This window comes from Heptranchias perlo, chromosome 19 (assembly GCF_035084215.1).
Source record: "Heptranchias perlo isolate sHepPer1 chromosome 19, sHepPer1.hap1, whole genome shotgun sequence".
Classification (NCBI taxonomy): Eukaryota; Metazoa; Chordata; class Chondrichthyes; order Hexanchiformes; family Hexanchidae; genus Heptranchias; species Heptranchias perlo.
Genome location: NC_090343.1, coordinates 12,973,149 through 12,994,183, shown reverse-complemented (window position 1 = coordinate 12,994,183; position 21,035 = coordinate 12,973,149). Strand labels below are relative to the sequence as shown.

The window sequence follows — 21,035 nt, the reverse complement described above, 5'->3', positions numbered from 1 at the left end:
TTGTGTTAATGCACACCCGAAACCATGACAGTATCAGTGGAGTCTCAGTCTCAATTTAGAAAGAAACTAATTTTTTAACGGACCACCTTCCAACATGTCACATGCATAGTGTTGTGTCTAAAGAACACAAACGGGTATGATAAACAGGTACAGTTTAGGAAATACTGAGAAAGCTACCTAGCACCTTTACAAGCAAGATTAACAGTTTCAGAACTAATAGTAAAAGCAAATACGAGGACTGGTAAACATGCCACTCTGACTTTCTTATGACACAATAGAGGACAAAACATCATGAAATGTAAAATTTGTTACCAATTTAAAGCTGCATTACACCATTTTTTTTTAATTGAATCTTTACCAGTAATGAAGACCAGATCAAAGGAAATTAGTTAGATTTAGAAGCCAATTAACAGAAGCACAACTGCCCAAATTCCTTATTATTTTGTAAGCCACCTGTCAATCATTCAACAGTGTTGCATGATGAGGTTCACCACACTGCATGTTCAAGGTCTTAGCTATATTGGTTTCTGACTTCTTTTTAAATGCAAGTCATCGACCGTTAGACATCTTTAAGAAAAATGGATATCTATTATGTTTTTATAAAAATAAAAAGGTTTTTTGGTGTTTATAATACATTTTTATTGCATTCATTTTTGTTAAAATATTGCAATACTGAAGATGCTGGAGACAAAACAAAGTGGAAGCAATTTAGCTGGGAGCTGATCTTTGCGGAGCTGGCCATTTCTGTCTTGTCGAAAGCCACAAGAACATGTGCTTGTTTCGTTTATTACTCACAGGATCATTTTTAAAACCTAAATGACTAAGGACTATAATTAAGTGAAACTTTCATTTGTCAAGACTAGACAAGCTAATAAATGTCTCTTCCACTGATTAAATGCCAATGCAGCAAAGCTGAAATACTTCACCAAAACACAGAGCATTTATTGACAGAAACGTACTTCAAAGAGTGGCTACCATTTTACTAAATTTTGAGAGTAAAAAAATTTAAAAGTTTGAAAAGTTTAAATTTTATTATGGCAGTCACAGCATATATCTAATGAATAAAGGGGATAGAGTAAGCTACAATAAAGTCTGCTAGTAATTTAGATGTCACAATGCCATAACTTAAAGTATACTATAAACTAGCAATAGTCAATTTCTTATTATTGCTTTAAAAAAAAGCTCACAATAATCATCTACCAGATAACTCAGATTCCGTCATGGCTTGTCTCTAGTTATGTAATGCAATATGGAGAATGAGGAGCTCAATACAAAGCTGAAGGATTGACATGACAAAGCTTCAACCCCTTATACAGAGCAGGGAAGTCAATGTCCATGAATCCAATACAAAGTGGAGGAAATGTCTGCAAAAGCTCTAAAGTTAATTAGAGGAGGGGGATGGGTATTTTAGGCCTGAATAGAGCTGATGAAAGCAGGAACAGACTATGAAAAGCAACATATGGTGCTGCAATTTTCCATGATCATGGATTATCCTCCTTCTTTTCTGCTGAAAGGGTTTCCTGCTTTAGTGTATCTAGCTTTTGAAATCAGATTCTGCTCTTTTTATTAATATTTCAATAAGTCTCCTTCTCTTAAATTAACACTTTTAGGTAGAAACCGCCGCATTTATTGAATAACTAACAAACCCTTAATTAGAACTCTTAATTTATCAGATTTTCTTTCAAATAACTATTAATGGCAATAAGAAAAGTTAACGAATCCATCAAACATGCGGGTACTCAAATTAATACATACCTTTCTGCTTTAATCACTTAATTAGTTCTGGGGAACAAACTCCCAAAACATGCAGTGGGTAAAGAATTGCTACAAAGTCCTTTAAAAGGAAACTTGGCAAGTTCCTGAGAGATAAGGGAATTTCCAGTTTATAGAAGGTGAGTATTAGTTAGCTGTGATTATGAGAAGTTACGGGCTTCTATGGTCTCTTGGAGCTTTGCTTGATTGCCTTAGGGAGTCTCAAAGGATTTTTTGTTAAGCCTCTTCCAGGAGATTGTGGTTAGGGGGTGTTTGAATGGTGTACTATGTTTCTCAAGTCAAGATCGATGGGCAGTGGTCTTTTCTCATTTTTCTTTTTGTATGCATGTTCAGATTTTTCTATTTCTTTTTTCAGTTCAAAAAGATGCCTATGAAATAATTGTGGGGTAATGCAGCTTGATAAAATTACCAGGTGTCAAAGGATGAATTGGACAGACTCAGATGTTACTATACCTGCTCTTTACTCGAATTAGCTAAGCCAGGTTTCTTCTTCTTTTTAATGGGACTCAATGATTCATCTTGCGGGGAGTGTCCATTTGAAGATGGCTGAGGGCTAAGCTGCTTTCTTTTCAGCCCCGCACGTTCTGCAGAACCAGGGTCTGAAAAATAAACTCAAATCATTACAAACCAAGAAAACTTCATCCATTAGGGCAAAATCTGTCCCAACAAAATTAGTGAGGTGCATTGTACTAAGGAAAAACAGCAAAAGAAACCTGTCGAGAATCATACTTTTGGATGGTTACGTTGAATTTGTGGAGCTCTATTCAAGTTTCTTTTTATGTCCCATGTATTTTTGTATAATGTGCTGACACAAAATCATACAGGCCTACCCCCCACTTCTCGGGATGATAGAAAACACACTGAAATATCCTCAGGCCGCTTGAACAGTGGCAAAATTATTCATGGAACATTTACTTATCACTTATTATTGTATGTAGGAAAATGGTATCTTGTTTGCATATTGTTCACCATGATCAAGGGTTCAAATACCCAGATATGCAAGTTTAAAAATTAGGAAGTTAAGAGTAAGAAGGGAAGTTAGGCAAACCTTTTTCACTAAAAGGCCAATAAACTGTGGAACAAGTTACCCAGGAAAGTCACTGGAATGGAGTGGGCAGTATAATGGGCAATTACATGACTGGAGAGAGAAGCAATTGAAAGTTATGAGAAAAAAAAAGAAAAAAAATTGAAAGTTATGGGGAGAAGATATAGATAGAGTTGAAGAGAGGATGGGTTTATTAGGTCTTTTCCTGTTCCTAAAACTTTGCACCTATGAAATGGTAGTCAACAGGGTGTTTGAACTTTCACTAGTCCTCCTATTTATAGGGTTTCTTTTTGATTATTATTAATTCTTCACTTACATTCTGTTATGTTAAACAAGAGATGACATGCATCTAGACAACATTGCTCTGACTACAAAGACATGCCCAAAAGCAGTCCAAAGCATTCCCTCCCTGTGAGTAATCATCAGGTTTCTCCTCGGCAACTCCTCCGATGACTCAGCCAAATTTAGGAACTCATCATGTCTCGGACCCACATCCCACCACGCTGTGGGTCAGCATTTAAAATAGTCTAGAGTCTCAGCTTTAAAAGTCCAGATCCAGGGTTAAACAGTGCATTTCTGTGAAGGAGAGGAAAAATAGCTTTCTACTTTGGACAATAAACAGCATTGAAGAATTTTCATTTGTGGATTGTAGTTCAGACCCAAACTACAAGCACCTCAGTGTAATCTAAGGGCATGTCCATACTCATTGCCATATAAATTAGTGATTTTTCTTCAATGTTATCGATAATGGGCACGGGAGGAAAGAACTTATATAATAGCTACTACTACTATAAAGCATGTTCAAACCTTTGCAGTCCCCCATCCATCCCCATCCGATCAGTGCATAAGCTTTTCAATCCATATTACTTCCGGGTCAACATGCCTGTCAATTTCATTGAAAAAAAATCCTAAAACACTTGGGTGGTAAAGAGTTAACAAGGCACCAATATATGGCCTAATCCACATATAGCAAGTTTGCATAATTACCACTCACCTCAGGACCCTGGGTTTCCATCCAACCCACAGCAATAATGGTTAATTGACACTTTCAGGGTTCCTAAGTGAAATAAGCTTAGGCAATCTTAAATCCAGTTTCTAGTGAATCAAAACTCAGCACAAAACGGTGCAGAATTCCAGGTAAATTGACTTGGAGTATTTAAAAGGAATCTTCCCAACCTTTGTTTATATGTGGCTTGGGAGTGCACTGATTGAAGAAAAATGGATGTAACAGTTACCTCTCTGCCAATATCTTTACTTGTGTTAAATGGCTAGACGAGTTTCCATAAACAGATGAAGTTTTCTACAGACTGAAATCAGTGTCTTTATTCTCTGCTGTACTTGGGTTAACAGAACGCAGATCTAATAATTAATCCCAGTCACTGTGAGGTGTTTACTGTACACCACTTAGGATGTCCACTATGTCTCCTATTGCCTCAGATAATGAAATAACATATCACTAGACCACTTTGTATAGACTAAACTAATGTTCTAGATTTATTCAGTAGTAAAATAATACACTGAATCAAAAAGACAAACAAACTGCTAAACAGCACAATGCTTCTGTGCTGTAAAATCGTACAAGGTAATTGGAAACCATTCACGAGGGGTTAATATATCCCTCTCAGAAAGCGATTTCTTTACATTCTGAGAGTTTTTTGGACCAGCCAGCAGAAACTTCTCTTTCTTTGGTAGGAAAGACTAACATGGTACAAAAGGGAGGGTGGAATTTCCTTTGGGGACATATCGGGAAGTTACACCCGAAATTACGCCCATGCGTGCGTCCATTTTGCCAATGTCAATTTACGCCTAAATTTCGTGCCATTCTCATTAGCATAGAACATAAAAATTGGCATAGTGGAAATCAATGTAAACAATCAGATGCCTGAGGCACGGAACTCACACCATGTCCCCGATATTAGCGGGGAGGTGGATTGGCAGCAGTGGGGGGGGATTGGGCCCGTGGCAAACCCATATGAACCAAACTTACCATTTCCGACGCGATCGCACGTTGATTGCTGATTATGTTTTTTTTATTTGTTCTTGGGATGTGGGCGTCGCTGGCGAGGCCAGCATTTATTGCCCATCCCTAATTGCCCTGGAGAAGGTGGTGGTGAGCTGCCTTCTTGAACCGCTGCAGTCCGTGTGGTGAAGGTTCTCCCACATTACTGTTAGGAAGGGAGTTCCAGGATTTTGACCCAGCGATGATGAAGGAACGGCGATATATTTCCAAGTCGGGATGGTGTATGACTTGGAGGGGAACGTACAGACGGTGGTGTTCCCATGTGCCTGCTGCTCGTCCTTCTAGGTGGTAGAGGTCGCGGGTTTGGGAGGTGCTATCGAAGAAGCCTTGGCGAGTTGCTGCAGTGCATCCTGTGGATGGTACACAATGCAGCTACAGTGCGCCGGTGGTGAAGGGAGTGAATGTTTATGGTGGTGGATGGGGTGCCAATCAAGCGGGCTGCTTTGTCCTGGATGGTGTTGAGCTTCTTGAGTGTTGTTGGAGCTGCACTCATCCAGGCAAGTGGAGAGTATTCCATCACACTCCTGACTTGTGCCTTGTAGATGGTGGAAAGGCTTTGGGGAGTCAGGAGGTGAGTCACTCGCCGCAGAATACCCAGCCTCTGACCTGCTCTTGTAACGTCCTCTCCGGGTTTCGTGTCCAGCAGCTAGCCTGATTGACAGGCTGGCTGCCATCAGGAGCTGCAACACGAGGGGCAGGGGTGGGGAAGAGAAAGAGCCAGATACATCCGGTGCTGGACTGGAAGATCGGGATGGTGAAGAGGGGGACATCGGAGCGGGAGACATCAGACATCGGAACAGGTCTCAAAGGCAGGTGCATTTAGTGTTTTAACGTCATTGCCTGATCCGGCCCTTCCCAAGCGTGAATCAGAAGTGGTGGGCAAGCCGCCCAGGTAAGTTAAAAATCTTTCTAATCACTTACTCTGTCACAGGTAAAGTGCCTTAAGTACCTCAATAAGGTACATTTGGCTCTCTAATTGTCATCCCGCCGGCTTTAACTGCCGGTGGGACTTCTGGTTTCGGGTTTCGGGTCGCCCGCGCCCACACAGGTGGATCCCTGGGAAACTCGGAAGCTGGTGGGTTGGAGCCGGCTTCCGAACCCAAATGGGATTTGCACAATTTTCGGAACCCCCCATCCCCAACACACCCGCATTTGCCTCCTAAATCACCTCCCATATATTCCTTCTTTAAAGTATGAAAATTAAAGTTTCAAGCCATCTAATCATCATTCATGTACAACAGGCACAGCATGTTTAAGAGCATGCAATCGTGGAAGTGTTTCAATTTTTAATGCGACTCAAACTGATGCCATAATGTATTCACAAAATAGAAAAATCGCAATAAAACCAGAAAAATGACTTTTGCTTTTTGCTGCGCCTAAAACTCAAGGCGTAATTTTACACCCATTTTGAATCAGCGTAATTGCACGAAATTTGCTTGTACAACTCTTCAGCATGAAGAAGGACTCATTACAATGATCCAAGATGCGATCAGGTGATCTTTTAAGTTGGGTATTTGCTTTACGCCCCAATACGCAGGTCTCTGGGTGCAAATACACAGAAAATTCCACCTCAAAAATACATCGGATTCCAGATCCAGAGCCTGGATGCATTCTTGGCAGAACTGTTGACCACTGAATTTTTTCCCTTTCTTTTCTAGTTTACCCCTTTCAAGACAGTGCTGTCAATCACTCATCAAAAGGCACCATTATCACAAAAATTATCCCATGAAATCCTAGTAAGAAGTTTAAACACATATTGGTTGGGTCTCCAGCATCTGTTGAAGCCCTTTATAGTGAACAGTACAATTCACACTTAGATCAAAGCACCTTTATCTTAGCTATTTTCTTGATCAACAACCTTGCCTGGTTCCTACAGAGTGTATCCGGTCTTCCAAACTGAAAAATAGTGAAGAAGCAACCTCCAACTTAAACCCTAGCTATATAAAATAAAAGACAGGAATTCTTATTTTGTCAAAGTGCCGAAATCTATTCCCCATAAATATCTCTCACTTTGAAGGATACAAAATTTAATTCCATTCCCAATTAAAAAATGATACCAATATGGCCAATGCAAATTCATATGTATTATATTTCCAGTGACTTAGGAACATAGGAACAGGAGTCGGCCATTTAGCCCTTCGAGCCTATTCTGCCATTCAATGAGATCACGGATGATCTGTTGCCTAACTCCACATACCCGCCTTAGCCCCATATCACTTAATACCTTTAGTTAACAAAAATCTATTAATCTCAGATCTAAAATTAACAATTGAGGCAGCATCAACTGCCGTTTGCGGGAGAGAGTTCCAAACTTCTAGCATCCTTTGCGTGTAGAAGTGTTTCCTAACTTCACTTTTGAAAGTCCTGCCTCGAATTTTTAGGCTATGTCCCCTTGTCCTGGACTCCCCAACCAGCAGAAATAGTTTCTCCCCATCTACCCTTAATATCTTGAAAACGTCGATCTAATCACCCCTTAATCTTCTAAATTCCAGGGAATATAACCCTAGTTTGTGTAATCTCTCCTCATAATTTAACCTTACAAATATATACGCTTGGCGATTTAGTCAGTACAAATAAGATAAGAATTGAGAAAAGTGACAGAACATGAAACAAAGGATACACTTTCCTGAAAGTTTTTTTTTTAAGAATTAGTAAATTAGTAATTTGTGAATCTTCTATGGCCAAACTTGAATAATACCACAGTCTTAACTGTTTCATTGTTGTTGTAGCTTCAGTCATACAGATCTTGTACATATCAGCTTTCTATTTCCAAGACCAAAACTTACAGTATGGAGCTTGGCATTGTTTCACATACATACAGTTAGTACTCCCAGCATTCAGCTGTTAAACATTCCGAAATTGAAATCATCGAATCCAGGAAGAGAAGCTGCAGATTGCAGCTGACCCTCAAACTTGCATTCAGCCAGCGAATAGGCCTTAACCACATTCACAATTGGAAGGGAAAAAAGTGAATTAAAAATTAGAGGGGAAGATAACCAACTACTATGAATGTTAAACACTTGCTCCAAGGTGTGACTCAATATATTTTTCTAAATCAAAGACAAGTTTTCCAAACATTCCTGTTTATAACACTGACCGTAAAATATATTAAAAACAGCAGAGGTCAGTAAAAGTGGAAAAGATTTATTCTAAAAACAATTTTCACCCCATAAATATATTTTTTAAAGTGCCAAATAAATTAATAAAATGGCCCATTCCCACATTCTAGGTATTCTAAGTTTATTGCTTCATTATTCAGCAGGATAAGAATGTAAACCCTGAAATTGGGTTGTGGGATACTAACAAACAAAAGCTGAACACACTCATCTGAAATTCCTCTCTCTACAATTTTAGCTGAGGCCACCTTCTTAAATTTACTTGGTAATTTAAAATAGCGGTCAAGGGAATTTCCGACAAATTCATCAAGCTTTTGTATGCTAATATCCCACAAAAACAGAAAATACTGTAAAAACTCAGCAGGTCAGTCAGTATCTGCTGAGAGAACTGACAAAGGGTCTACACCAAAAACGCCATCTTATCTGTTCTTTCCACAGGTGCTGACCGATCTGCTGAGTGTTTCCAGTATTTTCTGTTTTTGTTTTGGATTTCCAGCATCTGCAGTTTTGCTGCTAGAATCCCACAACATGGTTTCAAACTCTGAATAACTCAGAAACTATGTTAAGTGCAAAAAAGCACGAGTATTCAGTCTTATTGAATCTACAGATTTCTATATTTAAGGTAGTGACACAGCTAAGAATAACTTCACTTTGTCGTAATTTTAATTCTCATCCTTGTTTTCAAATCTCTCCATGGCCTGGACCCTCCTTATCTCTGTAATGTCCTCCAGCCCTACAACCCTCTGAGATCTCTACACTCCTCTAATTACGGCCTCTTGCACATCACCGATTTTAATCACTCCACCAATGGTGGCCATGCCTTCAGCTGCATAGACCCTAAGCTCTGGGACTCCCTCCCTAAACCTCTCTCTCCTCATTTAAGACGCTCCTTAAAACCTATCTCTTTGACCCAGCTTTTGGTCACCTGTCCTACTATCTCCTTATGTGGCTCGGTGTCAAATTTTGTTTGATAACTCCCCTGAAGCCCCCTGGGACATTTTTACAACGTTAAAGGTGCTATATAAATGCAAGTTGTTGTTGTAACAGAGACAGCCAATGAAGCAATGGACGATGGAGGGACATGCAGCAACACTTCTCCATACTGATCTGACCAAGGCTGAGAAAGAAGCTATACCTAAGACTAAACGAAAACCAGTTTCCAGAAATTAAATTCGGATTAAAAAACAACTACAATACACACAAAGCAACACATGCAGGCACATGTACAACCCATGGTCAATGCCTTTTAATAAAGCCATAATTTCAATAGCACAGAGTCACCTCATGATTTTCAGATAATTTGTCAGTCTCTCTAGATGGGAGAAGACAGGGCACAACATGCAAAGACTTTTTCCACCCACCTCTTGATCTGGTTGAGATCTCCATCTCCTCCTCCTCCTCCTCTTCCTCCTCTTCCTGCTCCTGTTTAGGCAGGTCCTCAGCCAAACTACACAAATGAAAAACAAAAGCAACCAATTGATAAAGAATATTGCAGAAAATCACAAGATCAGACACAGCAACTGTATTTTGAAAAAAAAATATTTTTTGAGGGTATCTAAGAAAGTTTATCCTTTTATTTTTAACCCCTCTCTCAAATCTGCCTGACCTGGTGCCTGCAACAAAAGGGCTCACATATGGCCTATTCAAAGAGGCAATAAACCCACCCAAGGATGATGTTTCTTCACCTCTCTCCCCAAAAGGGAGATATTTCAGCTTCCCTTTGCTCAGCCTCATTCCCCCCAACACGACGTAATGCTTAGCACCATCGCACTTGAATTTTTTAAGGAAAACTTCAAGTTTCAGGACAAGATTTCAATTCATTTGGACAACTTGAGGGAGACAGTAATAGCAAATTCCAATGGAGATAACCGATCTAGCTCATCTACCTGATCACATTTCTTACAAGTGATCAGTAGTCTTTTCACCATGTAAGGTGAACTAACTTGCTTCTAGCTATAATACACAGAAAAATAGCACACATGTCCATTTCCCCAACAGTGTGCACAGCACTAACATCAAAAGCTCCTCTTAGTTTATTCTGCAAATATCCATTTTTGTAAAATGGTGAGAATACTCAAATTCATCATCTAGTTTTCCCAAGTATATCAGGCAGGAACATACACGAGATGCACCTGCTGACAAGGCAATTAAGAGCTCCCATCAGTAAAGGTGAGAAAAAAAAAATCCACTTTGAAACTGGTTTTTATCCTGTAGGAAAAATGATAAAAAAGGTTCACGGGCACCAAGACAGACTCAGCTTTTTTTTCACATTTACACTTTTGTTAAAAGTTTTGCAATGCAAACAACCAAAGATAAATTAATTCACACATTAAGCTTAAGATATTTATGGCCTTAGTATCACTTGTTTATTCCTCCTCTCATAAGAGCATAGCCACTTCCCTTTGCTTTACTTACCTATGAGGAATGGATCATTGATTTGCTGGAGATGTTTCAGAGAGCCACCGACAAGGAGGACTCCACGACTCAAACCTCTGCAAGTTATGAGGAAAGGCCAACAGAATTGAATCGATAAGACACAATCCAGGTCATTAAATAACCCATTTGTATTTACAGAATTTTAACTTGTAGAAAGAACTTGATGTCCCAAAGCACTTCACAACCAATGAATTGCTTTAGAAGTGTAGTCACTGTTGTTATGTAGGCAAACACAGCAGCCAATTTGCATACAGCAGGCTCCCACAAACACCAATCAAATAAATGACTAGTTAATCTGTTTGGTATTGTTGATGAGGGATAAGATTTATCAGGACATTGGTGGAACTCACCTGCTCTTCTTCAAATATTGCCACAGGATCTTTTATGTTCATCTTAACAGGCAGACGCAGCCTCAGTTTAAAGTCTTTTCCAAAAGATGGTACCTCTGACAATGCAGGACTCCTTCAGTACTTTGTTGAACTTCTGGGGGTAAATTTTAACTTCCAGCCGGGAAGGGAGAGGGGTGGAAGATTTTCAGGGGCAAAACCCAGAAGGTAAGTGGGCCCATCAATTGCACTTCCGGGTTTCGCACCCAACAGCCAGCCTGACTGACAGGGACCATCGGCCGGGGGGGGGGGGGTGGTGGCATGAAGATGATCGGAGGTCGCTGGAGATCAGGTGACGAGTCGGAGGTAGGTGGGAGGTCCGCCATCATGGGGGAGGGGGCAGGTCAGCTTGTTGGGCCTGGATGAAGCACTCCTGCTCCTCCGTGCCCACAAGCAATGCAATAAAGGCACTCACCTCATGGATTCAGCCCTTCCCACCTGCTTTCACCTGACGTGAATGGGAAGCGGTGGGAAACCCGAACAGGTAATGTTAAATTTATTTTATTATTCCAATACACAAAATAGTAAGTACCTCAAGTATCACAATGAGGTACATTGCCCTTTTAAGTATTGACTCGCCGGCTTTAAGTGAGGGTGGGACCTCCTGGTATCTGCTCTCCACACACAGACAAATCTGCCTGGATTAAACCCAGAAGCAGGCATGTTGGAGCCAGGATGCAGTCCTGCTCTGAAAATGGAGTATTTTTACTCCCCACCCACCTGTTCTTGGGGATTAAAATTTATTCCCTGGAGTGGGGCTTGAACCCAAAACTTTCTGACTTAGAGGCAAGAATGCAACTGCGCCAAATTGACATTTCAGCCCAACTTAAATTGCCCCAGACTCCGCTGCTAATGCCATCAGCAAGCTAACAACATATAAAGCCTCCAATTGCACTGGTATGGAACTTGAAGGCAACAAGCACCAAAGTTTGTGGTTCCCAGGTGTCTCAGCAATGGCAACACCACCATTATCTGCAAAGTAAACACAAGCAGTGCGAACTCTGGGGGGATGGGTGGAACAAAGGCTGTAAATAAAGTGACTATTGACAAGCTGAAGCATTCCTATTCTTTTCACAAGGTCTTTGCTACCACTCAGCAATAAGAGCTTCCCCAGTCACTAGTGGAATTTACAGGAGTGAAAGATAACAGTTGTAAAAAATTCCACTTGTGCAAACTACTACTTTTATACATATGCAAATCTTTAAAAGTTATTCATCTATAGCAGAGATAAAACAGCACAGCAACAACAGCAGCTGCCATCACTTTGTCCTTGCTCTCCCAAAAATGTTCTGCAACATAAATGGGCTTGAAAACAGTAACCCAAGGCTTACGGTTATACCTCTCTACCTTCCTTTAAGACGCTCCTTAAAACCTACCTCTTTGACCAAGCTTTTGGCCACCTGTCCTAATATCTCCTTATGTTACTCAGTGACAAATTTTGTTCACTCCTGTGAAGCTCCTTGGATCGTTTTACCATGTTAAAAGGTGCTATATAAATGCAAGTTGTTGTTATTTGACCCAAACAAGGTAATAAAAGACTAGTGAAATTCTCCTGCCTATTCCAAGTAGCAGATGTGCAAAATGGGCTCCCATCAAAAGTACTTAATATTGTGTTAACTACTTTTATAAAATTGACACGTAAACAATGGGATTGAAGGCGAAAGGAATGGGTGTAAATATAGACGATTAGAAACGCCAGATGATGCCAGCCATTTTCTCACAACTGGTCTTGCTTTGTTTCAGAATTTATGAAATATATATTTTTTAAATTTTAAAAAGTTACATTGCTAATAAATTCAGTTAGCATCTCATCAATCTTGTATAGAAAATGTACAGCTGTACACGGGGCACAATGTTATAACACCATGGTCAGAGCCATTTTCTCACAATTGGTCTCAATCTTTTTAAATGTGTTTTAGATGTTGCTATTCATTGACCAAAGCAATTTTCCCCCCATAGATATGAAACAAGGACAGGATCGGATCAGGTCAGGCTTGGTTGTCACCGCCGCTCCCCACCAACCACCACAGTTGAACACATGCTGATGCACATTATTAAGGCTCACGTACAAAGAATGGCCATTTGACCAAGTTACTGCCAACCCCTTGCTTAAAAACTGTTATATTTCTAATGACTTCCAGTTCTAATGAAAGGTCATTGACCTGAAACGTTAACCCTGGTTTCTCTCTCCCCGACTGCTGCTTGATCTGCTGAGTGTTTCCAGCATATTCTGTTTTTACTACTGCCAACCCCTGCTGAATTCAGACCTTAGCATGAGCCATCATCACCTTCAGGAACAAGGAGAAAATTCCAGGGGATGGGAGGTGAAAAGAGGAAAACGATGACTAAGTAACGAACTGTAAAATTGGCCACACGATGCTTAAGTGGCAAGTTACATCAGTAGTAGACTTGTTTACTTTTCTTGCATCTGTTCTTTTCCAACTAGTCTTCTATTGATTTTTTTTCCCTCAATCACAATTGCTTTAAAAATTATACATGTGTTATAAATGCATCAAAGCCAGCACAAAGATAATAAATAGCCCCACTAACAAGACTGAAAATAACCTACTGTTGCTCTCAAGTTTTCCAGTCACCTTCAACTCGTGATATTCGTCATGCCCAGTGAGTTATAACATGTCCCCTATATCTGCTGTATGAAGAATCATGTGTAATTTTATTCTACAACATGATGTAATGGGATACTTAAAACATTTAGACTATACAATAAAACATTCAGTGCATAACAGAGAACCAGAAGAGCCTTGCAAAGCAGTTTATAATGAAGAGGATTGCAAATAGTCAGGCACAGAAAACAAAATTCTCAGTTTATCAGATTTTTTTGGGGTGGAAGGGAGATGTCTCATATTCACAGTGTGAACCTCAACATTTAATCCACAATACTCCCTCATTTTAGTACAATGAACACAATTGTACATTCTGTGCCCTACAATGAATGGCTGGTACAGTACATGGATTATAAAAATCAACTGAACCTCAAAATATAGGCCTAAACCCATTCTGATCTTTTCATGTTTATATTTTTGACAATACAGCATACAAAACTGTGATTTTGAATGGAATAAGTAGAATACCTCCAATGACTTACCAGCCACAGATCTACTTCCTTGTGCAGTGAAACTGAGTGAGGTCTATGTTCATATTACAGCAGTTTGTGATGAAAGCAAATGAATAATAACTGTATCATGCAACCAGCAGATGAGTATATTACAAGGTTACTTTGTAGCAGATGATAGCTGGCTATTTACTACCTCACAATAATAGCATTAATATCTTGTGTGTTCACACAAACTGAGAGGGAACATGCATTCAATGATTCATTATGTCTCGACAAAAAGAATGGCTTGGTAGTTTATCTAGCCTACGCTGCCTACTTTATACAACAACCACAAAAAAATCCCCAATTAATAAGCAAATTGTCCCTTAGTTTTAGAGCGACTGAATAGTTATGAGTATTTGTATTCAGAATAAGCAGATCGTTATGGGATTAACTTTCCACAGAATTTGTTGTGTTTTTTTAAAAAAACAGAAACCCTGCTCGCAGTGTGGTAGCTCAATTGCTCAGCATACACCATTATCAACCATTTACGCCCTGTACACAATGTTTACAATATGCAGAGTCTAAAAATGGAACCTGGCACCGTCGGTCTGCTCCTATCTGTGCCTAAAATGGTGGCACTCTCCATAATCACTTTGGCAATTGTCAAACCTGTAATCCTGTACTACAGAACAATTTAGGACACAATGAAGTCTATTAATAAAAGAAAGGAACTGCATCAGACACGGTTGCACTGCAAGGTAGCCACCGTGCTGAGTGGAACCAACACATTTAATTCAGGAACTATTATACACAAAACAAAAATAAAATCAAAAGAACGTTACATTGGTATTAAAAGCCAGTTAGAATCTCAATGACCTTATATAGAAAATACTTTTAGCTGTAAACTGAATACATATAAAATGCATTTTGTTCTTTACAGCTCAGCAAATGTAGCCCAAATGCTTTAAAGGCGACTGTAACTCTCATTCAGTGGGCTTGAAATCTTTACAGAAAAAGCAGCTCTATTGTAGATACAGCAATGGGAGACTTGCTCAGACCGGTTTCAACCAGCTTTTTACCTTGGGCTTGACATCTGCTTTTCCTAGGCACTGAATTACATCAGTATTAGAATCAATTCAAAACAATTTTTTTTGTGTGTTTTTGCGGTAGCAATTGTAACAATAAAATAATGTAGAATAGAGCTGACTGCACGTCACAAAAGGAGGGTCCTGGGCATAAGGAGTCAATGCACTGGGCTGTCTGTTCTTGTCTCACAGCTTGTGCAGCATATCCCATCAGCACCAAATACAAATTGTTAACAAAACTGCAGAAAATGCTTCTTTTTAGCCGTGTAGTGTAGGTTACATTAACGATAGAGAGTATCATACCTTCTTTTAACCACTAAAAAGATATAAAGTTCTTCAGCTTGGCTGAATTTACCTTGTTTTGGTGGAACAAAGATGGAGGAAATTTCCAGAATGCCTTTCTGAGTCCAGCTACCGCAATTGTCAATCTTTAACCTATTCTGTGCTGCTATTGGCTAAATGCTACATGGTAGGATATGATTGGTTTGCAGCAAAAGCTGTACAGCTGCTGCTACCTTGTTTCAGACAGCATCTTTCTGCATTGCAGCCTAGATTGTAAGGAACAGAAAAGTATGTGTGCACACACACACACACACACACACACAGACAGATAGGTACACAAGATAGACACATGAGGGAGGGGGATTTAAAAGGCTGCAACAAAAAAAAATTGAAGCAATTTTTAGTCCTCCACAACACTGCATTGATACGATTTTTGTGACACTATTTCAAATTATGATTTTCAATACACTTTGTAGTTCCATGTAGGCCATGCCAGCGCAGCCATTTTTATACTTTGTTACAATACTAATGAAAGATAAAATAAGATCCAGGTAGACCCCGGCAATTGATGTTATTCTCTACGTCAGTTTGTGGTACAGGAGTTGAGATCATCATTTTAAAAGACCTTTTGTTTGCAATAAATTAAATTGACAGGGGGGGGGGGGGGAATAAGTCATAGGAAAATGAAGTCAATTGTTACATTTTAACTACTTAGGCAAGATATTTAATTGGAGCTTCAGGTCATGTAATTTGGGATTGAACAGTCAGGATATTTTAAATTTGAACACTGCAAATTAGAATGATCCAAATTAACCAGGCCAATATGCAAATGGTTTCTACCAGGCCACTTCTTCTTTTAATAAAAGCTGAGGCACTTGATAAATGTGTAAAGGAAACCCTTCAAAAATCAAACTCTTTGATGCAGAACTACCCAATTCTCTTCAGTAAAAGTCTTTGAATGATCTGTCAACAGTGCAGATTCCCGAGAGATTTCTGTTAAACTCCTTTTATAGTACCTTAAAGAAAGAGAAAAGTGGTGGTCATCTTGTACTATAAAGTCCATAGCTTTAAAACTCACCGATGGGGTGGTTTTGGATGCTCATTTTATTTTTACCATTGAGCTTCCCCTCCCACACCTGCTGCTGCAGACTGCCTGCACAGTCTCCACTTGAATCTGGCTAGTGTTAAATTGAATGCACATTACCAGAGAGCTGTTTAGCACATACTCCTTACTATTGTCTTGCTTCTGAGCCACTAACACTGACATAGATAGGGCCTCAAAAGTGTGGAACTCATTTCCTCAGGTCCTCCCTTCCTCCTAAAATCTATAGGTTTTTAAAAACACAACGTCTGCATCACCACTTCTGCTGCTGGCTGGCACACTCCAGGGTCCAGGAGTACGTGCTACAGGACACACTGAAGCGAAGTGTGGCCTACGCAAAGACTCTTATGGGGAAAGGCCACCGTGTCAGGCCATTGCACCTTGTATTGCACAGCATGTATTAGAAGATATTTACTGTGTTTTAAATTGTAATAATGGAGTCATATTGTGTATGATCTGTATTGTATTGTTTTTGAATTGTAATTGTGACATCTACATTGAACTGTGTGTATCCATAAATTTTATCAAATAAAATATATTTTGAAATTTAAAAAAACACTTCCTGACCTTGCAGTTGTCCTGTAATGTGGGTTTGGCCATTCACCTAGGTTTCACGATTTACAAAAAACAGCAGTGCGGGTTTGTCAGCTAGCTTATTGGCCATCAAATCACAACCATAATTCAGGCATCAGTGTAGCATTATTGTAGCCCAGGAGATTTCTGTTGCTACTCAGGAGCTACAGAAAATTCTATAGATAATGCATACATTGTTGGAGCAAATGTAATGTTATGTAACAAACTAAATGTTTGATGTGTAACATGAGTTCCTGCACTTGAAGAAATTCCAAATTAGAAAAAGGAAAAATACACACATTTACAACATTGCAGAGATAAACCTCTCACAGCACTTTAGTGGAGAGCGTGGGGGAGGGGGGAAGAGAGAGGTGGACCAAGCAAGGTGCGAAGCAATTTAGATGAAACCAAAAGCACAGTCTAAGAGATCAATTTTTAAGAGGCTTTTGAAGTCACAGAGTCAAAGATAACAAGGCAATGTGGTTTTGGGAGATAATACTAAGGATCAGGATACAGTGGCTCTAGGTGCGACAGGGGGAGCAGGTAACAAACAGCAATCCAGAGTTGGAGCGACAGAAGGTGGGACACAGAGCTGGAGAAGATTCCCAGATAGGATAGAGGCTGAAGCAGGGAGTTGAAGGTGGGGGTGAGGATCTTGAAAATGTATTCACTGTGGCATAGGAAGCCACTGGAGCTTGGCAAAGATGGGGGTGATGGGTGCGTGGGAGAGGACTTGGTGTAGAGTTGTGGATTAGCTGACATTTATAATGGGTGGAGGTGGGGAGGCTAACGACGACAGCAATTGAGAAAACAACCCTGAACGTGATGAGGGCATGAAGGAGAGTTCAACAACATTAAGGGCAAATTAGGGGCATAATGGGAAATGTTCCAGAGATGGAAGTCAGGAGGCTTGACAAGAGACTGAATGCGAAACTTGAAGTTCAGCTCAAGGTCGAACAGAATGCCACATTTGTGCTGGCTGCCAGGGAGTCAAAGCCAGAGACACTAAGCTGTCATAGGAGGTGCAGTAGAATATTCAACAGTGTTGAAATAAAGGAGGGACAGCAAGTCATGGTCACAGTCACATAGAAGTCATGAATGACATCTAGTTGGGAGGCCTTGGTGCTGTGGGGAGGATGAAAACCTTATTGAAGGGACTTAAATATGGTAAAGTGATGGCTCACATATTCAACAGCAGCAGCCCAGTACCTTACCTAAATGGCCATTCTTAATGTGAAAGCTCATTAAGTGAGTCCGTGCAGCTATTTCACTGTTGGATATTACAGCAAAGTCCCATCTTATTCTCACATGGATATTGTCCAGCTCTGGTTACTGGATTGCAATCATGTTCAGGAACCCAGGGGATGGAATTTAGAGGCCTAATATAGTGCCCCCACTGCTGGCCCAGCTAACTAAGCAGACAGCAGGACCCTCTTGGTCTGCATGGCCACACCACTCGTTAACTCACTGAGCCATTGCAAAAGCTCAACACAGTTTTAATAGGAAAAAGAAAGTGAAACAGTAACCGAAGAAACCTTGAACCCTCTCCTATACGTGCTAATGCTTTATTAGCCATCAAAATTGTTTACAGCAATTTAAAAATGAGGGGGGGGGGAGGAATTCAAAGTATTTTCACATGCCACAAATCTGCACATCTTTATGTAGATCAAAATAAACACTTTCTATGTGCAGAGCACATTGGGGATGAAGAAACAAAACAGTGGGCAGTGGCAAATCTAAGCTGCTTGTGCCACTTCTCCAGTTTTTATCTCTTTGAAATAGGTCATAAATCAACTTCTAAACAACTGAATGAGAGCACATATTTTAACTGATATACAGAAAGAATGGGACAGAACCCTTTAAGACAAGACAATTTCAGCCCCATTCACTCAACTGGCAAACATCTGCTGGATCGTCTTTCCTTCCAACATTACACTGTCAAAAAGCTAAACGCTTGTTTTAACTCTTGGCTGATAACTATGTAGACTTTAAGAACCAATAACCATTAAAAAAAAGGAGGCTAGCAGCAGAGTACACATTGGCTGTACAGTGCCACGAAGCGGCTAGCTATGTGGTTGACTCCACGATTTCTCACACTGCTAATTCCTGATTGCAGCTGCATTGCTGCAGGCATAGACATTTTTACAATAGTGTGTGTTCCCCTCCACAAACTCTGAGGCGGGGGAGGGGAAGGGAGCAGGAGAGAGAAAAAAGGAGTCCAGTCATCACTGTGATCGTCTTGTGCATCTCAACACCCGATTCATAGTGGCTTAGGCCTCTCTGTGTAGCTAATGCAAAGAAGGTCAGGGTAAATAAAAAATACATTTTTGTTTTTTTATATATAAAAGGCTCTACCGTTCTCTATTGTTAATGCTTCACATTGGCATAAAAATAAGTTTCAATGATTATTGCAGTACAGTAGTTAATTCAAATTAACAATTGGGAGATGATTTTGAAAAACAGATTTCCTTGACATCTTGCTCTATTCCTACAATAGTACTATCACTTGCATTTCCTACTTATAACACTATGGTAACAGTTTAACTCTTTGTCTTCCCAGGCTACCCAACATCCATTTGGACTAGGATTTTCTCACTGGGGAGCAAAATAAAGCATATTCAAAAATTTAAAACATGGAAGGCAGCTACAACTACTTTATAGCACCAGTCTAACCACCTGGGCAACTACAGCTTGAATCTCAGTCCACAAGGTAGCAAATGTGCCTAGTTTCAGCCAGGTTGTCAAGGAAGAGGAGAAAATTGCTGTACGAGTTGAAGGTACAGAAGCAATGATAACATTCAGGGTGGATGTTTACAGGCCAGCACATCCCACCCTCCTGATCAAGGAGGAAACCTTACTGACATAGGATACTGTAAAGACAAGATCCTCAATTATTCAAATTAACTACAGTTAATAGAAGAAAACAGAAAAAATGGTGCATTAATACAGTTTGCATTCACAAATAGAATAAATAGCATCCATCATTCCTGTACAAAGCCATTCTGTGTCATTGAACGCACAAAGTAGATGTGTACGTGTCTGTACACCTCATTCTTGTGCTACTGATTGTACATGTATGAGACTCAGTGTGTCTTTCCTGCACAAAAGGTATTCAACATCACACACAAGTACAAACTTCTTTTCTGAAAGCAGCCTATCTGTGGTATGTACACATCACATACTACACTATTATCTGTCTCTGATTCATTCTCAAAAATTCAGTACATAAGTTTCTTCCTTTCCACGCTCACCTACTCACCCCTCCCCCATGAAATTTGCCATTTTGTTTTGCCACATTAAAAGGGATACACTGAACTACATGCTTACAGAAGCAGGTCTGTATTTAATTTCTGTGACAGCACAATCTGTGTCCTACCTTCTTAGTGATGATGGTGATCTTGTTTGCAATTCAAACTAGCTATAGCCTGCCTTGACTCCCTGTAGGGCAGTAGCCTGCTTCTGTGCTGCTTCTTCTATTTGCCCACCAACAGGCATGTGACTCAGCTACACAATAGGGCAAGCACCTTCTGTTAAAGAGAAGGCCACTATAATTGATTAGTGAGGATCAGAACAGTATGAACCTAAAGTCAATTCTCCCTTCTTGAGGAATATATACATAAAATACAGCTGATCACACTTTGAACAGAATCACTACTGAACAGGATGGCACAAACATGTGACCAAGGGAAGCAAAAAGTAAAAACTCTACCATTGCAACTACTGAAAGTACTTGGTTTGCTAGTTTTTAAAACAACCAGGTCATAAAAGTACATGTAAATAATCTTTAACACTTTAAAAGTACATTAAAGAAACTGTTTGGTGCTTACCTCTGTGGTTGCATTGTACTGTAACACAGGGTTAAGTCAATACTTAAAAAAACATGGTGGACAGTAACTCAGTACTCAGAGAAGGGCTTGGCACATAAGCTTGATGATCTGTCAGTCTCCAAAGTACCTCAACTGCAATTGGACACTCTTCTTTACCAGCATATAAAACTGAAGCTGATTGGCTAGAACACTTCCTGAATGGTTACCTCTGCACAGCACTTGCAGACAGAAGCCATTCTGTGAAAAGAATTTGAATTCAAAGCTTGGCTCAGTTTCAGCAGCAGAGAGCGAAGATATCAAAGAAACCAACTAATATTAAACTGTTGTTCAAT

The 21,035-nt window shown here is 39.9% G+C and overlaps 1 protein-coding gene across 13 annotated transcripts in view; it reads right to left on the bottom strand.

Moving 5' to 3' along the window:
• The window catches only part of zmynd8 (zinc finger, MYND-type containing 8), a 93,435-nt gene extending 72,643 nt beyond the window's left edge, over positions 1-20,792 (bottom strand). For 11 of the 13 annotated variants that reach the window (XM_068000330.1, XM_068000338.1, XM_068000341.1 and 8 more), the window contains exons 1-3: positions 20,704-20,792; positions 9,316-9,401; positions 2,227-2,372 (exon numbers count right to left, since the gene is read on the bottom strand). In XM_068000330.1, coding sequence (XP_067856431.1) covers positions 2,227-2,372; positions 9,316-9,401; positions 20,704-20,717 — 246 coding nt within the window. In that variant the 5' untranslated portion in view covers positions 20,718-20,792. Of the gene's footprint in view, positions 1-2,226; positions 2,373-9,315; positions 9,402-10,369; positions 10,430-20,252; positions 20,271-20,703 lie in introns of those variants that run through there. The other 2 variants (XM_068000334.1, XM_068000333.1) reach the window with 2 other exon arrangements.
• Between the last annotated feature and the right edge of the window lie 243 nt (positions 20,793-21,035).